Below are 24,096 nucleotides of genomic sequence, written 5' to 3'. Positions count from 1 at the left end.
ACAATTAGAACTGTCCAGGTGTGCAGGTAGTGATGCAGGAAATAATCAACCAGGTATGCAGGTAGTGAACTACGGCAAATGAGCAGGATGTCAGCAGGCTCAGGCACTCAGGTATGGGCAAGGGTGATGGAGGAAGCGGGGTAGTACAGCGGAAGCTAGGAGCTGACAGGCAGACTGGCAGACAGCGAATTTCACAGGAACAGGATAAGCACAGAGAACTCCCTCTCAGCTAGGCTGAGATACACGTTGCACTGGCAAAGAAGGAAGGTACTGCACCTTCCTAAATACCCCATGCCATGCTGTTACTGGCCGGAGGGAACATGTGACTCACCAGGATTGGCCAGCCGCATCACATGGCCAGAAGGCAAAATGGCGGCGCCCATGCCAAACGGAACGGAGACGCCGCCAGGCCCTCCCAGCCTAGAGTGACAACAGGCCCGCACAACAACAACACGTGCAGCCAAAGCCCCCCGACAGACACCAGCTCCGCCACCAGACAGCCCACGCCACAACGACCTCACAGGTAACACCCGCTTAGCGCCATGCTGAAATACCCTGGCCGTGACATAGGGATTTAAGCTCAGCAAGGAACCAAAAAAAGAGGTGCAAATTTGCTCCTGGACATACCATGTTATGGTGCAAATATATATTTTTTTTAATGCAGTGAAAATACGGCATGCTTTTACATATTGTGCATTTTGTTTATTTTTTTTACACTGAAATTTACAGATGAGCCAGGACACGTCTTCTAACTATAAATCTGTTAGCTTACTTTAAATTTGACTCGTTGAAATATAACCTGGTTTTTTGCTAAGATACAACTTTGCTCCTAGCTGGCCACACACTAGACCAACTTACATCTAACCAGCCAACTAGTTGATTGGTTGGAATGAAAATCTGGTAACGTATGGGAGTAACTGATGATCAGCAATTTGCTCTTAAATGCCAGAAAACAGATGAAAATGGTCGTTTAGACAAGTTTGTTAAATGTTTGATGTAAACAATTTGTTCAAACAACAGTTTTTGTCCATTTTCCGGCATTTGGGAGCAAATTGCTGATTGTCATTTGCTTTCATCCCTTACCAGATTTTCATTCCAACCAATCATCTAGTTGGCTGGTTGGACAGATAATCTTTAGATGTGTGGCCAGCTTAACTCTGCATGAGCCCCTTTGGTTTGTGGTCAGGAGGAAGACAGTAAAGCTGGCCACACACTAGACCAAATTACATCCAACTAGCCAACTAGTTGATTGGTTGGAATGAAAATCTGGTAAGGAATACAATCAGCAATTTGCTCCCAAACGCTGGAAAATGGACCAAAACTGTTTGTTAAATGTTTGATCTAAACTATTTGTTCAAATGTGTCCGAACGACCATTTTCATCTGTTTTCTGGCATTTAGGAGCAAATTGCTGATCATCAGTTACTCCCATACCTTACCAGATTTTCATTCCAACCAATCAACAAGTTGGCTGGTTGGATGCAAGTTGGTCTAGTGTGTGGCCAGCTTAACAGTGTCACCCGTGCAGGTATTATAACGTTAATCATGCCACTTACCAGCCTGTTTAAAAGTTATAATAACCACACTGGTTAAATGTCCTAAGTAGCATTTCGGCCACATACAGATCCCAGCGCCGGCAATAGTGGCTAGTTACATTGTCATTGTTGCCCTTTAGTATGTTCACAAAACTGAACTAATATGTGCCAAGTGCTTTAAAATTTGCCTTACAAACATGATAAAAAATAATTCAGACTTCTTCATAGAAAAAGGTCATATTAAAGTGTGAATTTAAAGGAAAACAGTATCACTATTTTCTCATCTAAAATACTCTTATATAGCAAAGGATAAAAAATGCAGCTGTTATTGTGTAAGTTTAATTTTCAAACAGAAAAACAATAAACCACAGAACAAAAAAAAACAAAACCTAAAAGAATAAAAAAGATGAGGAAGAAAAAAATAAAAAAGAGGAACCCTTATTTCTTTTGCAAATCATGTTCCCTAATTCATTCACACTAATTGTATTAAAACAGGCACTTTAATACAAGCTAAAGAATAAACCCAAAATGACTGGAGGGCTTATACTTTGCAAATGTCCAGTATATGCTTAATTAATTTCTCCCCTCGGCAGCAGACTGCCATGTTAGAGGGTGGATGGGGGGTAGACAGCGATAACAAACACACAAGAACGCTTCGCTGAATTGCAAACAGACAGCTATATGTGTGTCCTCATACACTATAGCTACAGTCGCGTCGAACAGCCCATCTCGTCCCACATGGAGTGCAGAGCGTCTTTTGCGCAATCAGATGTGACAAACCACTTCACGACACTGCATGGTTTAAGTTGATATGCAACACTTGTATACCTGTGTGGGACTAAGTCTGAGCCTGTATACGAAGTACTACAATGCAGCGGCTGTGCCTTTATTCCACGCCAAATTTCATTGCGCTTTGTATAGATACTGAGATATCACCATTGTGCTTTGTATAGATACTCAGAGACACACATGTACACAAGTGTCACATACCAAATGAATCAGTGCAGTCTCACGAAGCGGTTCATTGCATCCAATTGCGGCTAAGGTCAATTTTCGAGTTGCGCAGTATTTGGCGGCTTTCTCGCACCAGGCGTTTCGCACCACATGGCGTATTAAGGGTAGGTGTATAAGGACACAACTGTACAGTTCAGTACTTTATCTGCAAGAAATCCCATGAGTCTGTTATGGACTGAGAATGTATTCATTTTGCATACTTTATTCTTTGTCTGTTTTCACCATAATGAGCATGCTATAATGAGATTCCGGCAACTCCTACAACATATGGTCTGCCATAACCCGGAAGGTTGCCAGAGCATTTGAGAACAGTGACTGTATCCAGCAATACTTTGCATCATTATCTCAAAACTCAGCATCAATCCTTGTGCATTCTTTGTATTTGCCTGTGTCTTGGGTATTATATTTTCCCTGTCTTATTTTGTATTATGTAACCAAGTTGATTCTCTGTCCTGGTCCTGTCAGTTTGCCCTACGGTATTTACTGCTCATGCTGATCAAAGTCCTGGATGCATCAGAGTACCAGAGGGCAGTCCCAAGGACAGAGAGGTATGCTATAGGCCCAACAACCTGTTGAGAGGAGACCAAAACTACTGGTTTGAATGACAGGTCTTTCCCCCATTCCTGCCTCAGACTTGCCCGAAATCCTTTGTTGAGTCTGTGCCACTTTAATATTTTTGTTCAACAAATGGTATTGACATCTGCTTGACTTATCAACCCTCTGAATTTGACCATTAGTGATATAATGGTCTGCTCCAGACTTCTTATTTGTAACTATCCTGTGGTTGCAAGCTATTCCTTTGGTTACTATATAAGTCTTGCTATATGTATACATTATAAACAGTCTCTGCTTAAACTATCAACCTACATATACTGTCCATTTATTTAAATTCTTGCTCTGGTATTGCATTCCACCTTAAGGGACTGATCTGTAATCCCATACTGATCAATACAATAAGGAAGAACAAATCATTAGCAACATTGTGAAAGAGCAAACAAGATAAACTAAAAAGCCCACACACCGTGTGAGAGGAACCAGCATTTTCAGCTTTTGCCACCGCCGTGTGGCTTCCCTTACTGGGCTCTTTAGCAAGAGACTGTTGCAAAAGAACCCATTAGGGAAGCCACACACCAGTGGCGAAATACTTTTGGGATTACTCTTGCATATCTCAGTTTGATGTTCATAGTTATTCATTTATTTTATTTACTTTAAATTGTGCATTATTACAATACTAAAAAATATATATTTTTATATTTGCTTAACAATATTTTTCCATTTCAATTAAGTTTCGTGTATTATAGTATTTTAGAATTTATCACTAGTAATGTCATTTTAATCCTATATTTTCTTATTTTTCCCCTACCATTCTATATTAAAAACATATTTAAAGTTCATACTTTATTTATAGTGCTTAGTTTCTTATGTATGACCTTGGGTTTCTTTGGTAGTACTGTCTTCAATAGTTCATCTTGTAGTTAGAAAACATCATAAAAACATCTAAGAGTTTAAATTGATTGTTGTACTGGGTAATATTTGTGTTGTCCTGTTGTGTTTACGTTTCAGAATTTTTGTTTCAGGTGGCTTGTGTTATGTAGTTTTGGTGTTATGAGCAATTTCTAATTGTCTTGAATTGGCCTCCTAGAATGTTGTTGAACCAGTTCACAAATTGGTTTCCAGTTTCCAGAATGAAATGTTTGCCATCTACCTGTTTGATATACGTTTGTTTCTGTAGGTAGTGGTCTTCAAATAAGGAGGTCGTTAAGAAATTCCACTTCAAGGCTGCTTACCTTAGCAGTGAAGTGCAGTTTAGAAGGTTGCTGTTGATGTTTTCGAATATATTTTAAAAGACTCATGCTTTGGGCGGAATTCAATTCTCTCCAGCCCCTATCGCGCCCGACGGAGCTATTCTATTCTTGCTCCTGTCGGGCGCGATCAGCTGCCAAGCGCTACACTTCAGCTCGCAGCCCCTGGGGGATGAGAGCTGAAATGTGCGAAAAGTGACATGTTTGGGTGCCCAAACATCACTTTTCGCGATCGCGACCTCTATGGGCGCGATCAGCGTGAAATTCTGGCACAATTGAATAGCGGCCCGCAATCTCCTGTCACTTTAGACGGGAGATGCGGCCCGCAAAATCAATTTAATTCCGCCCTTTATGTCCAAATACCAACTAATTTGGTGCTCCGCTGAAACAGCCGTTCCCACCCACAGGCCGCAGTGTCAGGTGGGAGTCCAGGTGAAACAATGGTGCGTGAATAGATGCTGTACTAATGTGTGCGCATCTACTCCCACTGCGGAGAGCACTTGTGGGCAGCCCAGCATCTCCATGAGTGCTGGGCATGCCCCCTACAGTGATGAAAAAGGGGGCATGTCTCAAGGACATGTCCCCTTTTCTAGTGACTATGCCCCCTCTTCGAGGGCGCGCAGAGGAGTGCCCCTCTGTTATAGCCGACCTGCCCTTTGCCCAACCTAAAATGAACACTAAGATTTGCGTAGCAGTTGTCCTTGAACCCCAAATTTCATACAATGATTTAATCTGCTTGTTTCACTGGGATTAGCTGTAGCTGTTAAGTGTAAAGTGTGTTTGCACCCCACATCGTGGTCTATTATGGAGTAAAGTGATGTTACATTGAAGGATGAGGAGTACATATTTCGGCTGCAATTTGAAGCCTTGAACCTGAGTTGTATCTCTAAGGTAGCTTCGTTATGTGCTGATGATGGGTTATAGAAAATACTCTATGTTCTTTCAATGATTAGCTGTCTGAGTTTAAACTTGATAAAATGGCTCTTCTTGGTGGCTTTTTTTTACTTAGCAAACTGTTAGGAGACAAATATCTCCAGTTTCTTTGGATATGCCCATCGTCTGGCTCCTGAATTTGAAAAAACAGTACCTGATTTTTAAAGGTTACCATTATTTTGACCCTCTGACCTGGGATACTGCAAGGTACCTCTCTAAATGGCTGATCACAGAGGACTATAGCTTGCACTAAGCTGTGTAGTAACTGTAAATACACAGTGAAACATACATATCTGTAATCAGTATAAGGAATAGAGAAGCCAGGTACAAGCGCTACTCAGAAGGGGAAGACTATGCTCTACAATAATGCAGTACGTGAACAGACACACAACACCACATGGCTGGAAAAAAAATCAGCACCCAATTAATATGAAACAAAAGGTCAGAAAGGAGATCACAGGGACACTTGCAGAAAGCCCAAACACGAGAGGTTAATCTGGCACACAAAAGATATATGTTATGAAATTTGATGTTTCCCCTCACACTCCTAACATCAGCCGACTATAACAAGGCATTTGTCTACTGTGTTAATGTACAGGATGAACAAAGCAAGCAGTCAACAGTAAAAAGCTAAAATGGTGCTCTATGGAGCACTTACATAATAGGATATTTTGACTTGAAATCTGAACAATAGAGGTGAATAAACTGAAAAGAACCTGAAACTGTGGCAGAAAGGAACATGTAATCATGCACTTACGTGGAGTCTGCTAGGGCATAACAGAGCTCTCTCAAACGGTCAGGATTCTATAACCTGGATCATTATATTTTTTGCCACCATTGAATAATTGCAGTTGCTATACATGTCTTACAAATGTACACAAAGTATTCCGTAACATTTTTCCAAATAAAATAGTTCCAATAGCTTTTCAAAGGAAACAGGCTAAGAGAGATATTTGCCCATTTTTTATATAAAAGTCTGTCAGAGTATTGAATTGTTCTGCTGCAGCATAACATATTCAGTTCTGTTACGGTAATTAATAAAGCCTTTTCATCAACTACTTTCTGCTTGTGAAACAGCAAGTCATATCCACAGAACTCATGGAAAAAAAAATTTGCACATGCGATTTCCATGTGATCCAGGAAAAATCCAAACAAAATAAAAATAGCGTATTGGACTGGAAAACAGGCAAAATGAAGAAGACTGTACTTTAAATACATATTTGTATAGACAGCAGACAAATTGGGGACAATTGTATTGCTTTGGTGTGGCCGAAGCTTCTGTCGCACTATTTAATTGTTGCTGCCGACGGGCGCAAATGCCGCAGGTGCCCATATTTCTGCTGGCACCCTCCTGAAAGAAATTGTGTGTTTTGGGCATCCCAAGCATAAATAATTGAATGTCGTCCCACCTGTAACGTAGCATTTTGCATACACAAACACCCACAGTCGCATACAGAATATAGGTATGCACATATTAATTTAATCAAAAGTTGCTTGTGCGTCTTAATTCCATCGCTGTGCAAATAAGATGAATTTGAAAGTAAAAAGTCGCACAAAAAGATGCTCGGCGCTACAGAGTCACACCACAGCATGGCGCGACTAGAAGGGCTGTTTAAGGCTCAAGGAAGATATATGTGGACACATCTGTAGCTGACGAATGACTGGTCCAATACTAGTACAGATGTGTCCACATTCAACTATCCTCCATGCAGTACAAGTCGCGTTACACAACACTTGAACGCCAAGTGTCTTTTCATGCAACTTTTTCGCTTAAAGTTGTGCAACTAGAAGGGCTGTTTAATGCACAAGGAGGCTAGATGTACAGATGTGTCCTCATACATCTAGGTCTCCTTGCGTGCTAAACAGCCCTTCTAGTCGCGCCATGCCGTGGCGTGACTCGGTAGCAATTAGGTAACAATTTAGGATTTAAGAAAATATATTTTGCTGTTATACTGGGGCATGTTGTACAATGTATTTTGGATTCAGAATCCTATTGTAAAACAGAAAATGTGAAGACAATACAATATTGCAGCAATTATTATGTTGTATTCAAAAATGATATGTTTACAAAAATATATTTTAAAAAAGTAAAATTTTTAGCTAAGAAATTGATTATCTCTAGAAAATATATTTACATATAGACTGAAAATCTTTGGAGATTCAAACAACAAAATTAAGCATTGAACCATTATAAACAATTCCTCAGCATTTTATCAGAATACGTGTTATAGTAAGAAAAGCCAAATGTTACAGCATTTTACTATGTGGGTCAAAATGACAGTCAATTTATCCAATCCATTCCATCTTTGGGTAGTGTCAGGTGGGATTTTTAGTAAGGTTTGAGATTCTAACAAGGGGACAGCAGCATTTTAAAAAGACGCTACGCTCTGTGTAACATGACAGTAATTGCCAGAACATAGCAAACCAAGAAATAACAGTTAGCTATTCAGTTTATTACACTACATTCACCTGGCCAAAAAAGGACTGCATTTCGAAGCAGTCATCTGACACTGCCTAAAGGTAGAATGATTTTCACACACTGGCAAAATTTGGGGGACCATACCAAAATGCCAAAAAAAAAAAATACATTAGAATAGAGGAAGCAGGGAGAAAAACAAAAATGTGTGTTAGCATTAGAGGCCTTGTAACAATATAATATTAAAGTGTGCCACAATGAACAAAAAGATCTCGGTTTAAAGTTCTGTATTTGCTGAACTTGCATGTTTCATGCAATTATTGCAACTGTCAAGCACCTTCCTCCTTTGTGAGCCAAAACTGCTGATAAGCCACAGACCTCCCCTACTGTGAGACCACAGCCTAAAGAAGGAACAGAGCTGAGTTACTGGATGAGGAATCTCATAGGGAACAGAAGCAGTGAAGGGGGTGGTGGGGGGGTTAAGATGTTACATTTTAAGTACAATTGTACCAATTTCTAAAATCTACCACAACCAATGCAATGCTATTCAATTCACCGCAATATTTTCTCCGACGGGAAGTCGGAGAATCCCAGTTCTTGGCAGCCAGGGGGTTTTGTCGCGAGAATCGGCATTCTCCGACTAAAGTGCCGGACGCGAGGCTGTTAGCGCCACGCTAAGCCGGAAAACAGCCTCGTGGCTGGCACTGTAGTCGCATTTCTCCTTGTATCTTCAGGAGGGTGTGAGAAGAAATCATTAGTCGGACTAAACAGGGCGCTGAATTGAATAGCGCCGGGAGCTCTCTGTCGGCGCTATTCAATTCCCGTTGAATTGAAACACCCCAAATATCAACACTATGAGGGGAATTCAATTAGCTGTGGTACTTTACAGCTGGCTAATTGATTCCCAGGGCTAATTCAAAAAGGCCTGAAACTCAGCTTATAGTGGGGGGCGTGGCCACGACTCCCCCTTGAAGAAAAAAAAAAAATGGGCTCACTGAAGAGGGGGACTCTATGCGGCACTCAGCCAGGGGTAGATCGGGGGTGCTGCGATCAATGTGCTCAGTGGCAGCAGCCTACCACGTCCCACTGCATCCCAGCAGCGTGTGCTGAGCTGCTGACAGGAAGCCAGTATTATCTGGGATTTTTTCTATTAACCTGTCCGGAGGCAGCTGAAACAAAACCCCGACAAGTGCTGTTTTTTCATGGCCACGATCGCGAAAACACATGTATCTGGGGAAGCTTACATATAACTGGCTCTACTATATTATTTATATATATATATATATATATATATATATATATATATATATACATACACACACACATATATACACACACATACACTGTATGACATTTTCAGATTTTTTTTTTTTCTTTAACGATAAACATTACTTATTTAACCTAAGTAATTGCTTATCTTGCTGTAATTGATCAACAGTAGGCCACAGTAGTGGGGGCCAAACATAGGTTCTAATAAAGTTTACAATCTGTGAATGTCCTTGACAATAATGGATTGAAAACGGAAAACAGCAGGGACAATTGTGAGGAACAGTTCCATCATACTTGCCGACACTCAGCTCCTTCCTTCCAGGAGTGAGCTGAATGTCTGCTTACAGTGGGGGGGCGTGGGCGGACAACAATGATGTATTGGGGAGGGGCGTGACCACATGATCGCGTCATCGTGGCCCCGCCCCCTCTTCACAATGCCGGAATAAACGGCATTGTGAAGCAGGGGGCTGGGCCATGATGACGCAATTCAGCACCAATCGCGTCACCGCCCTCCCCTTGCTGCGGGAGTTTCTATATTTACTCTGCAGGGGGGCCGGGAGAGTCCGGAGGCTTGCCTGCCTTTCCGGGGGGGCGGGAGCGGCACCCAATATTCAGGAGGCTTCCGGCCAAATCAGGAGGGTAGGCAAGCCTGAGTTACATTCAGGTCAATAATAGAGCATAACCTCACTTTGGTTATGGGTAGTTAATATGTTTATTATAGTGGAGCCATAGAGACACGTGTAGCCTTCATAGATAAGTAACCTAAAAAAATTAAAAAAAAAATAAAACTACTAGCATCAATCATAATACACTTTAACACGAGCTACTAAAGCATGTACAAATCTATTCAAAGTAAGTGCATGTATTCTAATTTCCCCACAGGTACATCTCAGCAGCAATTAAATATAAGTCTCCAGGTGCAGACATCACAGACAAAGTCTAGAGAGGATTCCACTCCCTTCTGAGAGATCTTTTATTTAATAATCCAAAGAAATTCATTTACTGAACAACATTAACTGCCTTAGCACCAGAATCCATTGCCAGGAATGCTGAATGGTGCATTAGCAGAACAGCAAGCTACATGTTTAATTACCATTTTACCACTAATCGATAAAGCTTACCTGGTGACTGCCGGAGGGGCCACATCAACCATTTAAAACCAGACAGCTGATGAATATACAAGAACAAAGACAATAATGAAAGCAAGGGAAGGGACAGGACACATATAGGCTGTCTTTGCCTTGGCTTTTAGAAACACACATGGAATTCCTTATCTAATTTTTCTCTACGTTTCAGTCATAGGGGGAGCTTTAGCAAAAAGAGGACAAGGGAAGGTATTGCCAATCAGATTCTGGCTATTATATTCTATAGTACATGCTATAAAATAGAAAGCTAGAGTAGGACTGGTTGCTATGGGTAACAAGGTTTGTTAAATAACCCCCATAGGTTCTTAGTAAAAAAAATAAACAACGGTTTCCCTAATTTCATTAACATACATTGGCACTGACCAATAACATTTACATATTGATCTAGCAGCCTATTCAATATATATTAAAATATATATTCAAATTTGTTGTGCAAAAAAAACCCAAAAAACATTGCATCAATTAATTTATTTTTTCAAGACAAAATGCTGTTTCAATTACATTTTTGTCATAGGGAAATCTTCATGCACATCACTCAAACAAGAGTGACAGATGAGAGTTAGAAAAATATTCAAGACCAATTAATGAAAAAGGGAGTAACATCATAGGAGAAACCAATAAATAATGTAAAATACGGATTTTTACTGCTAACTTACAGGAACAAACTTTTAATTTTTTTTATATATTATTTCAATATTACACACAATCAAAATAAAATCATGTTTTTAACAATGGTAACTCCCCAGATGGATCATTGAATCAAATAATAAAAAGTCACTATAAAAGTGTATCAAAATACTCTGTAATGTCAAATAAAACGGTCTATTAGATATCTATAATTAGACAATAACGGATTACAAATGCTGGCCATACACTGAGGTAAAACTCACCAGACAGTCAGACCAATTATCTGACGTTGCCATACACCGTCAGATAAGTGGTCTCTCTGTCAGATGGTAATAATATCCACTATCGGATCTGAACACCAATTATCGCATCTGTCGGACATGCTGGAATACTTATCATGCCTGAAGAAGCGATAATCGGTGCTCAGCCCTTGGCAATACAATTATTGGCCCGATCAGCTGATAAATTGTCTGATCAGGCCGATAATAATTGCACAGTGTTTGGCCAACTTTAAATACTCATCAGACTGCAAGATAAAGTATCCTTGGTGCAATCAATGGTCTTTAGAATCAGATAACAGTTTAGTTATACCCCTCTTCCACAGTTCCTGAGTTGTTAAGTGCATTGCCAACAAGCAATATTATCATGATGAACAAATGGGTCAATTTATGTAGCAGCGGCTTTGATCTTAAAATGTAAAATTACACTAATAGTAAATGCAAAAAACATCGGGCTTGCACTTCATATTAGTGCAGTTATGAATTTTGAGGTCAAACTCACCAACATGTGGCAGTGTGCAAATGTCACCACTTCATAAATATATCCCGAAATGTACTTTAAAGCAAATTTACGAAAATCTTAAAAAGTACTAATCAAAGGAAGAATATGAGATGTCTGCCACAAAGAAATTGAGAATATGGTACAACTGTGAATTAAATTGCAGTTTCTTCTAAACGTAACATAACATCTACATCCACTTGCCTCTTCAATTTAAATTATTGTAAATTTCTAGGGTGTCCTTGAAAACGGAACATACGTGTAAAGCTGGGTACACACTGAACAGATATAGCTGCAGATTGAGTGATCTGCAGATGGTCGTTCATACACACTGAACGGCCATCATCTGTCTCTGGCTGGGGACGCGAGTTCCGTCCCCCTCCCCGCGACGTCTGCTTCAAGTGTACTAGTACACACTGCCCGATGGACAGATATATATGCCATCTACTGTGTAGCAGAGCAGTCGTCATTCACAGACATATTACTGGTACACATTGGCAGACAGGCGCCCAACAAATTGGCCGATCAATTGATCAGCCAATATATGTCAGTGTGTACCCAGCTTAAGAGGACTCCCACCTTCTCCCTCACTACACAGACTACAGTCACTGTTTTATTAAATACTGTGCCCCTGTACCTGTGCAATAAATTATATAATATATATATATATATATATATATATATATAAAAAAAAATACAATATTAAGAAAAAACTTACTCTAGTAGAGATCTGGGCGCCTCTGACATATTTGTCCTGCAGCTCCAATTCCCATTCCCATGAATCGGAAACCTATAGTGCCAGAGGCTCTCGGATCCCTGGTAATGCTTTGGGAATCACTGTTGGGCTGTTTTTCCTGCTCCTGACTGATGGAAGTCAGTGAATGCAGCTCTTGAACCCTGCATAAGCGGATGTGAAGGGGACCAGCTTTATTTAGGCAGCTGCAACTCAGCTCCCACATGAGCAGATCAAAGCATTGCCTGTAACGGCAGCAGTACTGGGCTTTACCCTCCTGGAGCCATACGCGACTCAGAGGAGCAACCAGGTCATGGGTTCCCATATTCTTATATGACGATGTATAGATTGTATGAAAAGATGAATATTGGAGAGGGATAGAATCAGGGGGAGATTAATAAAACCTTTGAGAAAGATAAAATTAAGAAGTTGCTCATATCAGCCAATCAGCTTCTGTCATTTCATAGACTATGGACAACTTCTTAGTGGTAGTCGGGTAGAGACGGAGCTGGACCCTGTTTTATCCCAGCAAGGAGTGTAACCTTTAAGGGGAGATGTATCAAAGCTCGAGAGATAAAGTGGAGAAGTTGCCCATAGCAACCAGCTTCTAGCTATCATGTATCTAGTAGTCTATACAATGACAGTTAGATTAATTGCTATGGGCAACTTCTCCACTCTCTCTTTCAAGGTTTGATACATCTCACACAAAGTCTGAACTTACGGCATCCACATTTGTGTTATCAATTATGGCCCATTTTGTTTGAAGTTAAAGCATAGTTGCCTACACTCCGCATCCTGCGGGGAGACTACCGTATCACTGTGTAGTCTCCCTTTGTCCTGGAAAGTTAAATAAAAATCATACATTTCCCACTGCTTCCTCAGAGGTGAGAACGTCATGACGAAGCCTGGCACAACTGGCGTCACTCTGTCCCTGTCAAGGTCACCAGGTCCCCCAGACTGTACAGGTACACTTGCAGTCTGTCCCACCGACAAGAGCTTTGTCAATGGTGACTGCAGGAGTGTGGTGAGCGCTTCACAATGGGGGCTGGACAGGGAAGCGCCTGCACAGGCTTGTGGAGCTCCCGTCTCCCCACACAGACATTGGGCAGGAGACAACTTCCCCAGCGGATCAGCGGGGAATGTCTTAAAGGGATCTCGGCACACTCGCCTCTCACTGAGGCCAAGCTGGTGGAGCTGCACGTCAGGTAGCAGCTGCTGGTCAGGCAGTAGAGAGCAGTGCTGGTGGGAAGAGTGACAGCGATGAAGCGGTATGGAGCTCAGAGAAGAGGGCAGAACAGCAGGAAGAGTGCCCCGTTTCCAGGGGGTGAGAGTATCTGAGGTTTTACCTGCAGCAGCGCCATAGACTGGCACTGCCCCGTGTGTGAGTGTAGGCTCGTTCTGACGTGTGTGCGTGTGTCTTTAAATATATATGTTTTCACTGGCACAACTCATAAATACAATATTATATTCAACAGGCAGGTCAGAATATTCCACAAATTTGCTTATGGAACATTAAAATATTAGCTGCATTGTATCATAGAAGCATAAGAGCCTATTGGCCAATCTAGTTTGCCACTTTTGCCCAACAGTGGCGTTTCAAATTTAGGGGTCTATTTACTAAGCAGTGATAAGAGAGGGTGAAAAGTGATAAGATGCCAGCCAATCAGCTCCCAACTGTAATTTTTCAAACACAGCCTGTGAGATGACAGTTGGGAGCTGATTGGCTGGCACCTTATCACTTTTCACCCTCTCTTATCACTGCTTAGTAACTAGACCCCATAATTTGTTAGAGGACTCAATTTGTTTGAGTCAACCAGAGTCATATACTGGGGATGATTCTGACTCGGATGAAATGCCAATTATCCCGTAAATTAGTGATTTATTTTGTGACTGCACATGTCACCCATTCACAGACCCCCATTGGCAGCATGCTGCACTTAATACTTTTCACCGGCCACTGCAGGACACACCCCTGAGCGGCATTAGATATGCTCATAGGTGGAGCTAGACCTGCCCACTTTGTGCAACGCATTCTAATATCATCTATATTGTCTCCCTAAAAGCAGTTTTCAAAAGTAGGCAGGTATGAGTTAAAGAGCTTCAGAGTTGTTTATTTTGCGTAGAACATTGACACAAAGATGCATGAATGATAATTCCCATGATGCAAGACTATAAAATGGGAAAATAACAAAAGGGTGAATACATTTTATAGCTGTTGTAAATAGTTGTCAATATTCACTAATATAAAGCCAATTCATATCTGTATTGCTCCGTATTATTTAAAAAACAAGAATGAAGCCGTCTATTACATCTAACATGTGTAACACCAAACTTCCAATAATAACATGTAACGGTTATAAGAACAAAAACAGTAATGGAAGGCTTAGCCTGCTACTTTTAGATGAAAAACAGTGCCAGATGTCTGACCTTCAGCAAATCTCTTTACCTTGCTAAACTAATATTCTTTACTTCTTAGAAAACTAATGTGCCTGATTTTAAATTAAATGATACTGCATATAAATATATATTTCTTTTTTGTTAAAGGCACCAACAGACTCTGCAGCGGTGTACAGTATAGCAAACATACACTCATAATACAGGAACATAACCTGAAATATCAAAGCTCTACATGGTCAATAAGATTATTATACATCCAGGTGTACGCTAGCTCTGCAGAGGTGTATGACATGTCCTGTAAAACTATATCCACAGTTATTAACAAATGATGTGCGACTGTGCCAATAAAAAGGAGTGAGCAAATATTTCTGCATTCAGAAATCGGTTTCAGAATATTATCATGAATATTGATTCAGCTCTCGACAACTGCAACGGGGTGAAAATCCAAATGTGCACTAACACGACTTAGGAATACACTGCTGATGACTCTACCTTTATTGCTTAACTCGATAACTTAAATGAATCAGAGCTACATAGCACTTTAAGCTGGGTACACACAGAGATATACTGGCCGATCAATTGATCAGCCAATATATCGGGTGCCCGTCGGCCAGTGTGTACCAGCGATATGTCTGAATGACATTGTTCATAGACATATAGCGTCAGCTCTGCTGCAGAGCCGATGGCAGATCATCGGGCAGTGTGTACGGGCGGTCTACCGATATATCACTCAATCTGCAGATATATCTGTTCAGTGTGCACCCGGCTTACTTACAGATCATCATCGTAACTTTGTTGTAAAGTGACAAAAAAAACACTCTGCTGCATCAGTCACTCATACAAATCACACATAAAAACAAGTATAAATAACTATTACAAAGGAAGCACAGATGTGAAACAAAGGATGGATTCCTGCTCGTACCTCTATGGGCTGCGTGCAGAAACCTGCTACAGAGACATCACGCAAAGATGCAGGAAACCATTCAGGCACCCCCTCATGGGTAATTGTATCTGGTCCTTAGCCTAGAGAGGGCCCTGCACATCAGAGCTTAACCCAGTGGTTCCCAAACTGTACACCGTGGCACCCTGGGGTGCCTCAGGACACTTGCAGGGGTGCCTCAGGTTGGTGGTCCAGTACCAAATAAAATTATTTATGGTCAATGTAATGTAAATATGTGGACAAACAGAAGTGCAAACCTGTCCCCCACCACATAACTTGGCCTATGGATGACAGGTCAGCACGATTTACTTCACTTTACTACTATACTAAAAAAAAATTCTGCATTTCTCAATAACAAAATTTTGGCTTAGGGGTGCCGTGAAAACAATGCTGATACTCTAGGGCGCCGTGATTCAAAAAAGTTTGGGAATCACTGGCTTAACCTATAGATGAAAATTCACCAAGTGCATCTGGTTAACCATTACTAGGAAACTGTTCTCTTGCCTCAAAGCCAAAGCAAGATACTTGTCCCTAACACCAGCACAATGGTATGAGAGGTAGAGAGAGATAGGAGATAGATTAATAGGGATTGTGTACGGGATGCTGGCACTCGGGATCCCAGCAGTCAGAATACCGATGCCGGCATCCCGACAAGTTTAGGGTACCGACTTACCGACACCTGTAGGTAAGTATCTTATTCCTTCCCCCTAACCCTCCCCCCGCACCCTTAACCTAACCTTGCCCCCTAAAACCTAAACCTAACCCTCCCCCTAACCCCACTATTTACCATCGGGATGCAGACGCTGGGATTCTGACTGGTGTCAGGATTCCAGTGCTGGCATCCGGACAGCCAGGATTTTAACTACCTCCCATTAATAGGAGTGAAACTTAAAGAACGTTTTACTGTACACAACCAGTACAGTGCATTTCAGTTGCTCTGCGTCATACTGTAATTCAGTCATGCTTTTCTTTTTAATTTGAAGATCTACATATGCACGAAATTGGTATGTTATACCGGCGGATCTGAGCCCGGCGGACGAAATACAGACGCCGGAAGGCCGGCAGATGGAGATCCCGACAGGGTAAGTATTAACCCTATCCCTACCTCCTCTACCCCCCCCTAACCCTCCCATAGTGGTGCATAACCTCCCCCCTTAGTGCCTAAGCCTAACCTCCCCCCAGGGGTGCCTAAACCTAACCCCCCCTTCCCTGCACCCTAAACCTAGCCCTAATCTCCCCCCCCCGGGGGTGCCTGACGCTAACCCTCCCCCTAGCCTAACCCTATCCCTCCTGGGGGAATGCCTGGCCCTAAGTCCCCCCTGGTGTCCCTAAATCCAACCCTCCCCACCCCACGGCTAACAGCTCCCGTCTGTATTTTGAAACCTATCATTAGTCCCATGCCAGGCTCAATATAAGGAGTAAAAATTCTCCAATTGCGAATCTGCTCAAGTCGGGATAACCATTAGGACAGCTTAGTTCCAATTACTGTAAAGGGGCCTATCCATTAGCAGATGATTTTCTGAGCGATGAAAGACAAGAGATATACCTTGAAAACTCAGGTGGCTGTGCTGAACGATATCTGTCATGTACATGACAGATTTTGACAAATGATGAACGATATCGCATGACATCATTCAGGGAGTGGATTTCTTCTCTGCAGCTGCTGCTAATATCTTTCGTCTTTTACCGCATATAAACTGCCAGATATTTCTAATATCTGCCAGCGATATGCGATAATTGACCAACATGTTGGAGAGATGAAAGATTCAATTTATCGGCCGCGCATCTGTCATCGTTCAGGGCCTATCCAAAGCAGATAACTTGATAAATTGAACGATATATCGTTCATTCGTTCTGTAACGGATAGGCCCCTTTAGTGAATTAAGGGTCACTGCTTGAAAAGGCTGTACTACACTACAGTAAGTGAATGACATCACATAAAAAGGTGCCAACAGCAAATGTTGCCAAGACACCAACTGCACCAGAGGGGTCTGAAATGAGAAGAAAATATATTGTGTTCTGTGATAAACCCGCTAGCAAAGTGTGGAGTACTCAGGGAGTTTATGACACATCCGCTTTGCTGATGTATTTCTCGCACAATCCAAGTGTACTGTAATCCACCTAATAACCACAAAGGTCTGCTCACTGCTTCCTTTACAAAAACAAAAGCGCATACAGTGATCTTGCCTACACATTTTGACAATAACTTCCTTTTAATATATGCTAAGAAGGGTATATACAAACACAAAAAGGTCTATAAAACATTTAAACTACCGTAATTAGTTGTATCACCAGTATATTAGTTAAAGCTCAGTGTTGTGTTTTACTAACCTATAAAGTAGGTTTTTACTAGCATTGATATGTGCACATTACCTTGTTTTTTTTTATAGATTTTTAAATGAAAGCTGATTCAATTTGAATATAAAACATATCTGTCACTGTATTAACTATTGCAGGTTTTATAAAGTCCAGGCATTTAATACAGTGGTCAACAAAAATGTCCCCACCATTGCAATATGCAATGCAGGACTTAATAATGGAAAATAAAATACTATCAAAGTATTTGCAATATTGTAATTATGCAAGAAGCTGTTGTCATTAATATACACCACAAGGAGAGGTCCATGAAGTTCCACAGATTAGGATACAATTTGAGTAACAAAACACAAATTAAGGGGCATATGTATCAAAGCTTGATGTGATATAAAATTGTGAGATATATATCACCAACCAATCAGCTTCTAACTTACATTGTGCAGGCTGTGTTTAAGAAATGATAGTTTGGAGCTGATTGGTTGGTGATATATATTTCACAATTTTATCTCACATCAAGCTGATACATATGCCCCTAAAGTCAGTAATAACTCCATTAATATGCAATGAATTACACAACACAGAAAACCTGTTAATATGCATTTCCTATAACATAGCTCAAATCTTGCTTTCCATAATGGTAACTGCAAACTTCTCTCTTTCACAATAATTAGATGGATAAGTGTGTTTACAGCCACATTAAAGGGCCTATGTTTCAAAGCTTGATGCGAGATAAAATTGTGAGAGAAAAAGTATTAGTCAATAAGCTCCTAACTGTCATTTTTCAAACACAGCCTATAAAATGTAATGTAGAAGCTCATTGGTTGGTGATTTATATCTAACAATTTTCTCTCTCATCAAGCTTTGATACATAGGCCCCTAAGAGTGAGGTGCTAGTTACCAGAAATATCAGAAACCATGATAAACAGCCAGTTGTATGATTTCGGTAACAGGAGAGTTACACCAAACAGAGTGCCTCACTTGCATCACGTCTCTCACAAATATAGAGTTTTCAACAGTCACAAAAGGTTTCGAATACTGTAGTCAAGCTTAATTGCCAATATAAATTCCTAAAATCTAGAGCATTTAGTAACACAATGATATGTCTGAAAGAAAACCTCATTAACAATAAAAAGATCAAGAAAGAGCAGGCTGAAGCCAAGTACAGTACTTAACCCTCTAAAGGCCAGCATTCAATAAATCCAAAATCAAAAGATATGGGAAGATCAAAATGGAACATTGAATTCTACCAATTAAACAGCATAAAAATGTAAAAGAAAAGAATGGCACAAATACATGAATAAAATATAATTTAATGTAAGAGGAATTATTCTCATGAGACTTCTTTGTTTTTGTCCATATGGTGAATAACATGCGACAGGGGGATCACAAAGCAGGAACTGGTAGATTACAACTTGGTGTAGTTGTACCTACAATAGCCACTGTCTCCATTGTCAGCCATTCATAGGCTTATTCAAAGAGCAGCACTTGCTCCTCAGGTGCATCTGTCCACCAATGAGTAAATGCAAGCCCATATTTTTAAACGATACTAAAAGTTTCATATTCAGGTTTCTATTTATCATAAAGGCCCAAGTGTATTAAAGGTATTTTACATTATATCCTGCTTACATTTTTCTTTGTTTAACATTTTTATGGTTAACAGCATGTAGCATGGGGCATTAAAAGACTATCACAATATAAGAACAGAGTAGACAATTACCTAATGAATACTGCATTTTTCCTGTCATGCCTAGGGCAACACAAATTATAGATGTGACCATGCACATAGAAATGTTGTGCTTTAGGTCTATGTAGATCATCTTTGTGTCGAATTCTATATGATCATCAACTTCCTCTTCTTGCGGATCTAAAACAACTAATGTGTGATTATGTAGTAATAACAGTCAAGCACAACGTAGTAGAGACAAGTTGCAAGGTGAGGACACAAATACAAAAAACGGAATGGGTAAGATATACTACGCTGGAAGCCGGAAGTGTGAAGATCCAGACACCCTCACCCTCTCCCTACCCTAACCCTCCCTTAATGGCGCCTAACCTCCCTGGGGGGATGCCTTACCCTAACCTCCCCCGGTGGTGCCTAAACCTAACCCCCCTGCCCACACCCTAAAACTAACTCTCCCGGGGGGGCGCTTTACCCTAACCTCCCCCCGGTGGTGCCTAATCCTAACCCCCCTCCCCGCACCCTAACCCTCCCTGGGGGGGTGCCTAACCCCAAGTTCCCCTGGGGGTGCCTAATCCTAAACCCCCTCCAACACCAGGTAACTACCATACTTACCGGCGTTCGGGATTCCGACGCCAGTTTCCTGATCCCATTCAAAATAACTGCGTCGATATATTTGCCAGCGGTCAAGATTCTGGCTTCAGTATATCGACGGCCGGAATCCCATCCGCCGGTATAATAACTACATCTCAAGTTATGCTTTTTGTGTCCTATTACAACTGACACTACAACCAAATTTTTTACAATATGAATACACAAACTTGATAATTTCAATAGCTAATCAGCAGCATCTCACCAACAACAAGCAAATAGGCTACTTGGCACGTAAAAATATATTTAATGCATTGAAATAGAAGTTAATATTAAGCATTTGGCACACAGCTCGATAGGTCTGGGTTGACATCACAACTGGGCGTGCATTTAAATTTTCCTGTCCAGTTTAGAGGTCAGTGTCCACGGGTTCTGCAGCAAGTTTACAGGTGGTCGGCGGGTCACCTGTGCACACAGGCAGATGCATCTTTCAGATATATTGATGCTGATATGTCGGAATTGGCTGTGCTCCAGGGCTGACCTGATATGTGTGTACGACGATGTTCACAAACATATCGGATGTACACACTCGCGATGTATCGTTCGTCGATCGAACAAACGAGATATCGACAAGTGTGTGCCCAGCATTAAATTATATTTTACATGCATCAGTAAAACTAAATAGCAGTGAACCACTTCTAATTATTACACACTAGCAAAAGAGACGATGGAGATAATTACAACAATGAAATCAGTTTTTCCACCAGTTTACCAAAAAAAAGGCTATTACGTGCACATGGGTGTTTTTTTGTATTTTTTTTACGTTTTGTGAAAAAGAAAAAAGTAAGCATTTTTTTTCTTCAGATTGCCACGTTCAGAAGCATGGAAAATTAGTAGTCCACACAAATACCTGTTTTTTTTTAATATGCTCCAGCATCATCTAATAGAATTCTCTTTTAAGTGAATGGACAAGCGTTTAAGAGCGTTTCTGAATCAACACATTTTTAATATTCTCGAAGAAAACACAAATAGCATCAATTTGTTCTCCAGATGCCGCGCATACATTTTTTTTTTCTCATTTTTTTCCCAGATAAGCCTGTAATATTTGGCCTGGTTTTCAATACATAGCCTGTTAACACCTTGAAGGTTATATTAAAAATCGATTAAACACCTGCAAATATTCCTATGGTCTAACTGATCACCATAACCCTTCAAACGGGATTAAAATACATTTTTAGGTATGGAATACTAAAATTTCACTTATTAGTAAATATTTTGTACACTGCTGCTTAGTTTAACTAAATTGATGCCTTTTGTGCACATAAATATCTAAACATGTACAACATTTTTATCACTATTACTAGTATATGGCAATACCAGAAAACATTATCTACAGTAGAGATGAGCGGTTCGGTTTTACTCGGGTATGTTTAGATCTAATAAATGGCATCATACTGGCTATCCGGCTCTCATGTGTTTTGGATAGCCAATAAGATAACTCCGAACTTGCGCCACTTTGTCGAAAAGCATGGAGTCAAAATCGAACCGCTCATTTTTAATCTACAATACTAGAGTTAACATCTCTACCCCAATTCTCCCCTTTTACCTGGGCTCAGGTAGTATAATCTTCTTACTGGCTCTGGCTGCCGGGGTGGATTTGCTCTTCTCCATTGCCATCAGGTAGCTGACATCCGCCAACACAGCCTCTAGGTCCGCCATGTTTGCAGAAGATCACACAAGCAACAAAACCAGCTCGAAAAGACACCTCACAAGAGGATATAGCACCGCTACTTCCAAAAAGCAACACGGATTTCAAAACAAAACCACAAAAAATAAATATGAAAAACTAAAAAACTCCACAAAAAAAAATATATTAAATATATGTATATTTTTATATGAAACACAGTAACTCTGCCTGAAGACAGTCCCAGCTTTCAGGTGAACAATGTTCTCACATTTAATGAATTCCGAATATTGAAAACAAAAATGACTGATTCATTGTATTCAGAATCCGACAAAATGCATTTCCTATGTACATTAAATAAAATTCTATGCTAAACTGTGCCCCAGTACAGTCAATTCAATAATCTGTGTAATATTTGTATCTGCAATATAGGCTCTTCAAGAAGAAGAGAAATCCAGCTTTGAGTTTCATCATCGGCACCCAAAAATATCAGTATTTGATTAAAATAAAATATTGGTTTTGCTTAGTTATTCCAGGCCAGTGTGTGCAGAACCTAGGCTGTGGGAGCAGTGAGCAAGGTGTACAGAACCTAGGCTGTGGGAGCAGTGAGCATGGTGTAAAGAACCTAGGCTGTGGGAGCAGTGAGCAAGGTGTACAGAACCTAGGCTGTGGGAGCAGTGAGCAAGGTGTACAGAACCTAGCCTGTGGGAGCAGTGAGCAAGGTGTACAGAACCTAGGCTGTGGGAGCAGTGAGCAAGGTGTACAGAACCTAGGCTGTGGGAGCAGTGAGCATGGTGGGCAGAACCTAGCCTGTGGGAGCAGTGAGCATGGTGGGCAGAACCTAGCCTGTGGGAGCAGTGAGCAAGGTGGGCAGAACCTAGCCTGTGGGAGCAGTGAGCAAGGTGGGCAGAACCTAGCCTGTGGGAGCAGTGAGCATGGTGTGCAGAACCTAGGCTGTGGGAGCAGTGAGCATGGTGTACAGAACCTAGCCTGTGGGAGCAGTGAGCATGGTGTACAGAACCTAGCCTGTGGGAGCAGTGAGCAAGGTGGGCAGAACCTAGGCTGTGGGAGCAGTGAGCATGGTGTGCAGAACCTAGGCTGTGGGAGCAGTGAGCATGGTGTACAGAACCTAGGCTGTGGGAGCAGTGGGCATGGTGCTTTATGGCTGGGAGAGAATCAGGCGCTTTTGCCTATAAGATGCCTCTCAATTCCTCTCCCCAACATGTTGCAGATCTCCCGGGTACATGAGCTCACAGATCATCCAGGCACGCTGGGCTACTCCAATTTACCAGTGGGTACAGCGATTGTCCCAAATAATTCAAGGACTTGCAGAAAGTGGATAGACGTTATACATTCATGTATTGGATGGGAGAGAGGAAATAAGAGAGGTGTTTGCAGCAATGGCAGTCACCACAATGTGCTTCCCTCTCCTACCAGTCCTCACATACAAACATTGCAGGAGGCAGGGCAGATAGAGCAGCAGAGCAGGCTTATTCTGCTGGGAGAGAGAACACCAAATGCAATAAAATAAAAATCCAGCAACAATATACAGAAAATCCTTTGCACAGAGCTCTGTACAGCCAATATCCGCTTCCCTCTGCAGTGCTGGGTCTGTGTCAGCTGTCTGTGCGGCTGTAACGTTATATCCAGCAGGTCCACAAGACAATCGGGGTCTCCAAAATGTCCCTTTGTTTTAGGGTAATGTCTGTATCTCCCTGTAATGTTCAGTCTTCCCCCTCTCCTTCCTCCTGTGCTGACAGCAGCCTCCTGCTCCTGTGCCTAGCTGTATTACCATTAGCAGGAGAAGCCGTGATGTATGTTACTTCCTCTCCTGTGTGTGTGTGATAGCAGAGAGTCCCTGCTAAACTCTGGCACTGGCTCATCTCAGCTTCCTGGATCCGGAACGGGGACCACACTGTAAACTACTTGCTACACACAGAGATAACAAGACACAGCTAGTACAATAGCCTGGTTGTTGCAATTTGCATACATCTATTAAACAAAAGTACTAAATAGACAAGTCAAATATGTCTTATTACTAAATGTGATAGCACCTTTTACCATTTCAATTATCGGTCTAGCTTCTTATCTACTTTGGCAAGCACTGAAGTGCGCACAGGCACACCCTGTCAGGCACCCACATGCCTGGCGGCGACTGCGCCACTGTTAACAGGCTGGTCATAGCCCTGTCTCTGCACCCTGGCACTATGCTTGGCAGGAAGCATGGGCCGCGACAATCG

The 24,096-nt window shown here is 41.4% G+C and overlaps 1 protein-coding gene across 2 annotated transcripts in view; it reads right to left on the bottom strand.

The window, feature by feature from the left end:
• The window catches only part of GRK3 (G protein-coupled receptor kinase 3), a 278,817-nt gene extending 255,147 nt beyond the window's left edge, over positions 1 to 23,670 (bottom strand). The window contains exon 1 of one of the 2 annotated variants that reach the window (XM_088467892.1): positions 21,779 to 23,670. In XM_088467892.1, the coding sequence (XP_088324018.1) occupies positions 21,779 to 21,891 (113 nt within the window). In that variant the 5' untranslated portion in view covers positions 21,892 to 23,670. The remainder of the gene's footprint in view (positions 1 to 21,778) is intronic. The other variant, XM_088467893.1, reaches the window with a different exon arrangement.
• Between the last annotated feature and the right edge of the window lie 426 nt (positions 23,671 to 24,096).

Source organism: Taudactylus pleione, unplaced genomic scaffold (genome assembly GCF_031769625.1).
Source record: "Taudactylus pleione unplaced genomic scaffold, aTauple2 ptg000078l, whole genome shotgun sequence".
In the NCBI taxonomy this organism is placed as follows: domain Eukaryota; kingdom Metazoa; phylum Chordata; class Amphibia; order Anura; family Myobatrachidae; genus Taudactylus; species Taudactylus pleione.
This window is presented reverse-complemented; position numbering and strand designations above follow the sequence as displayed.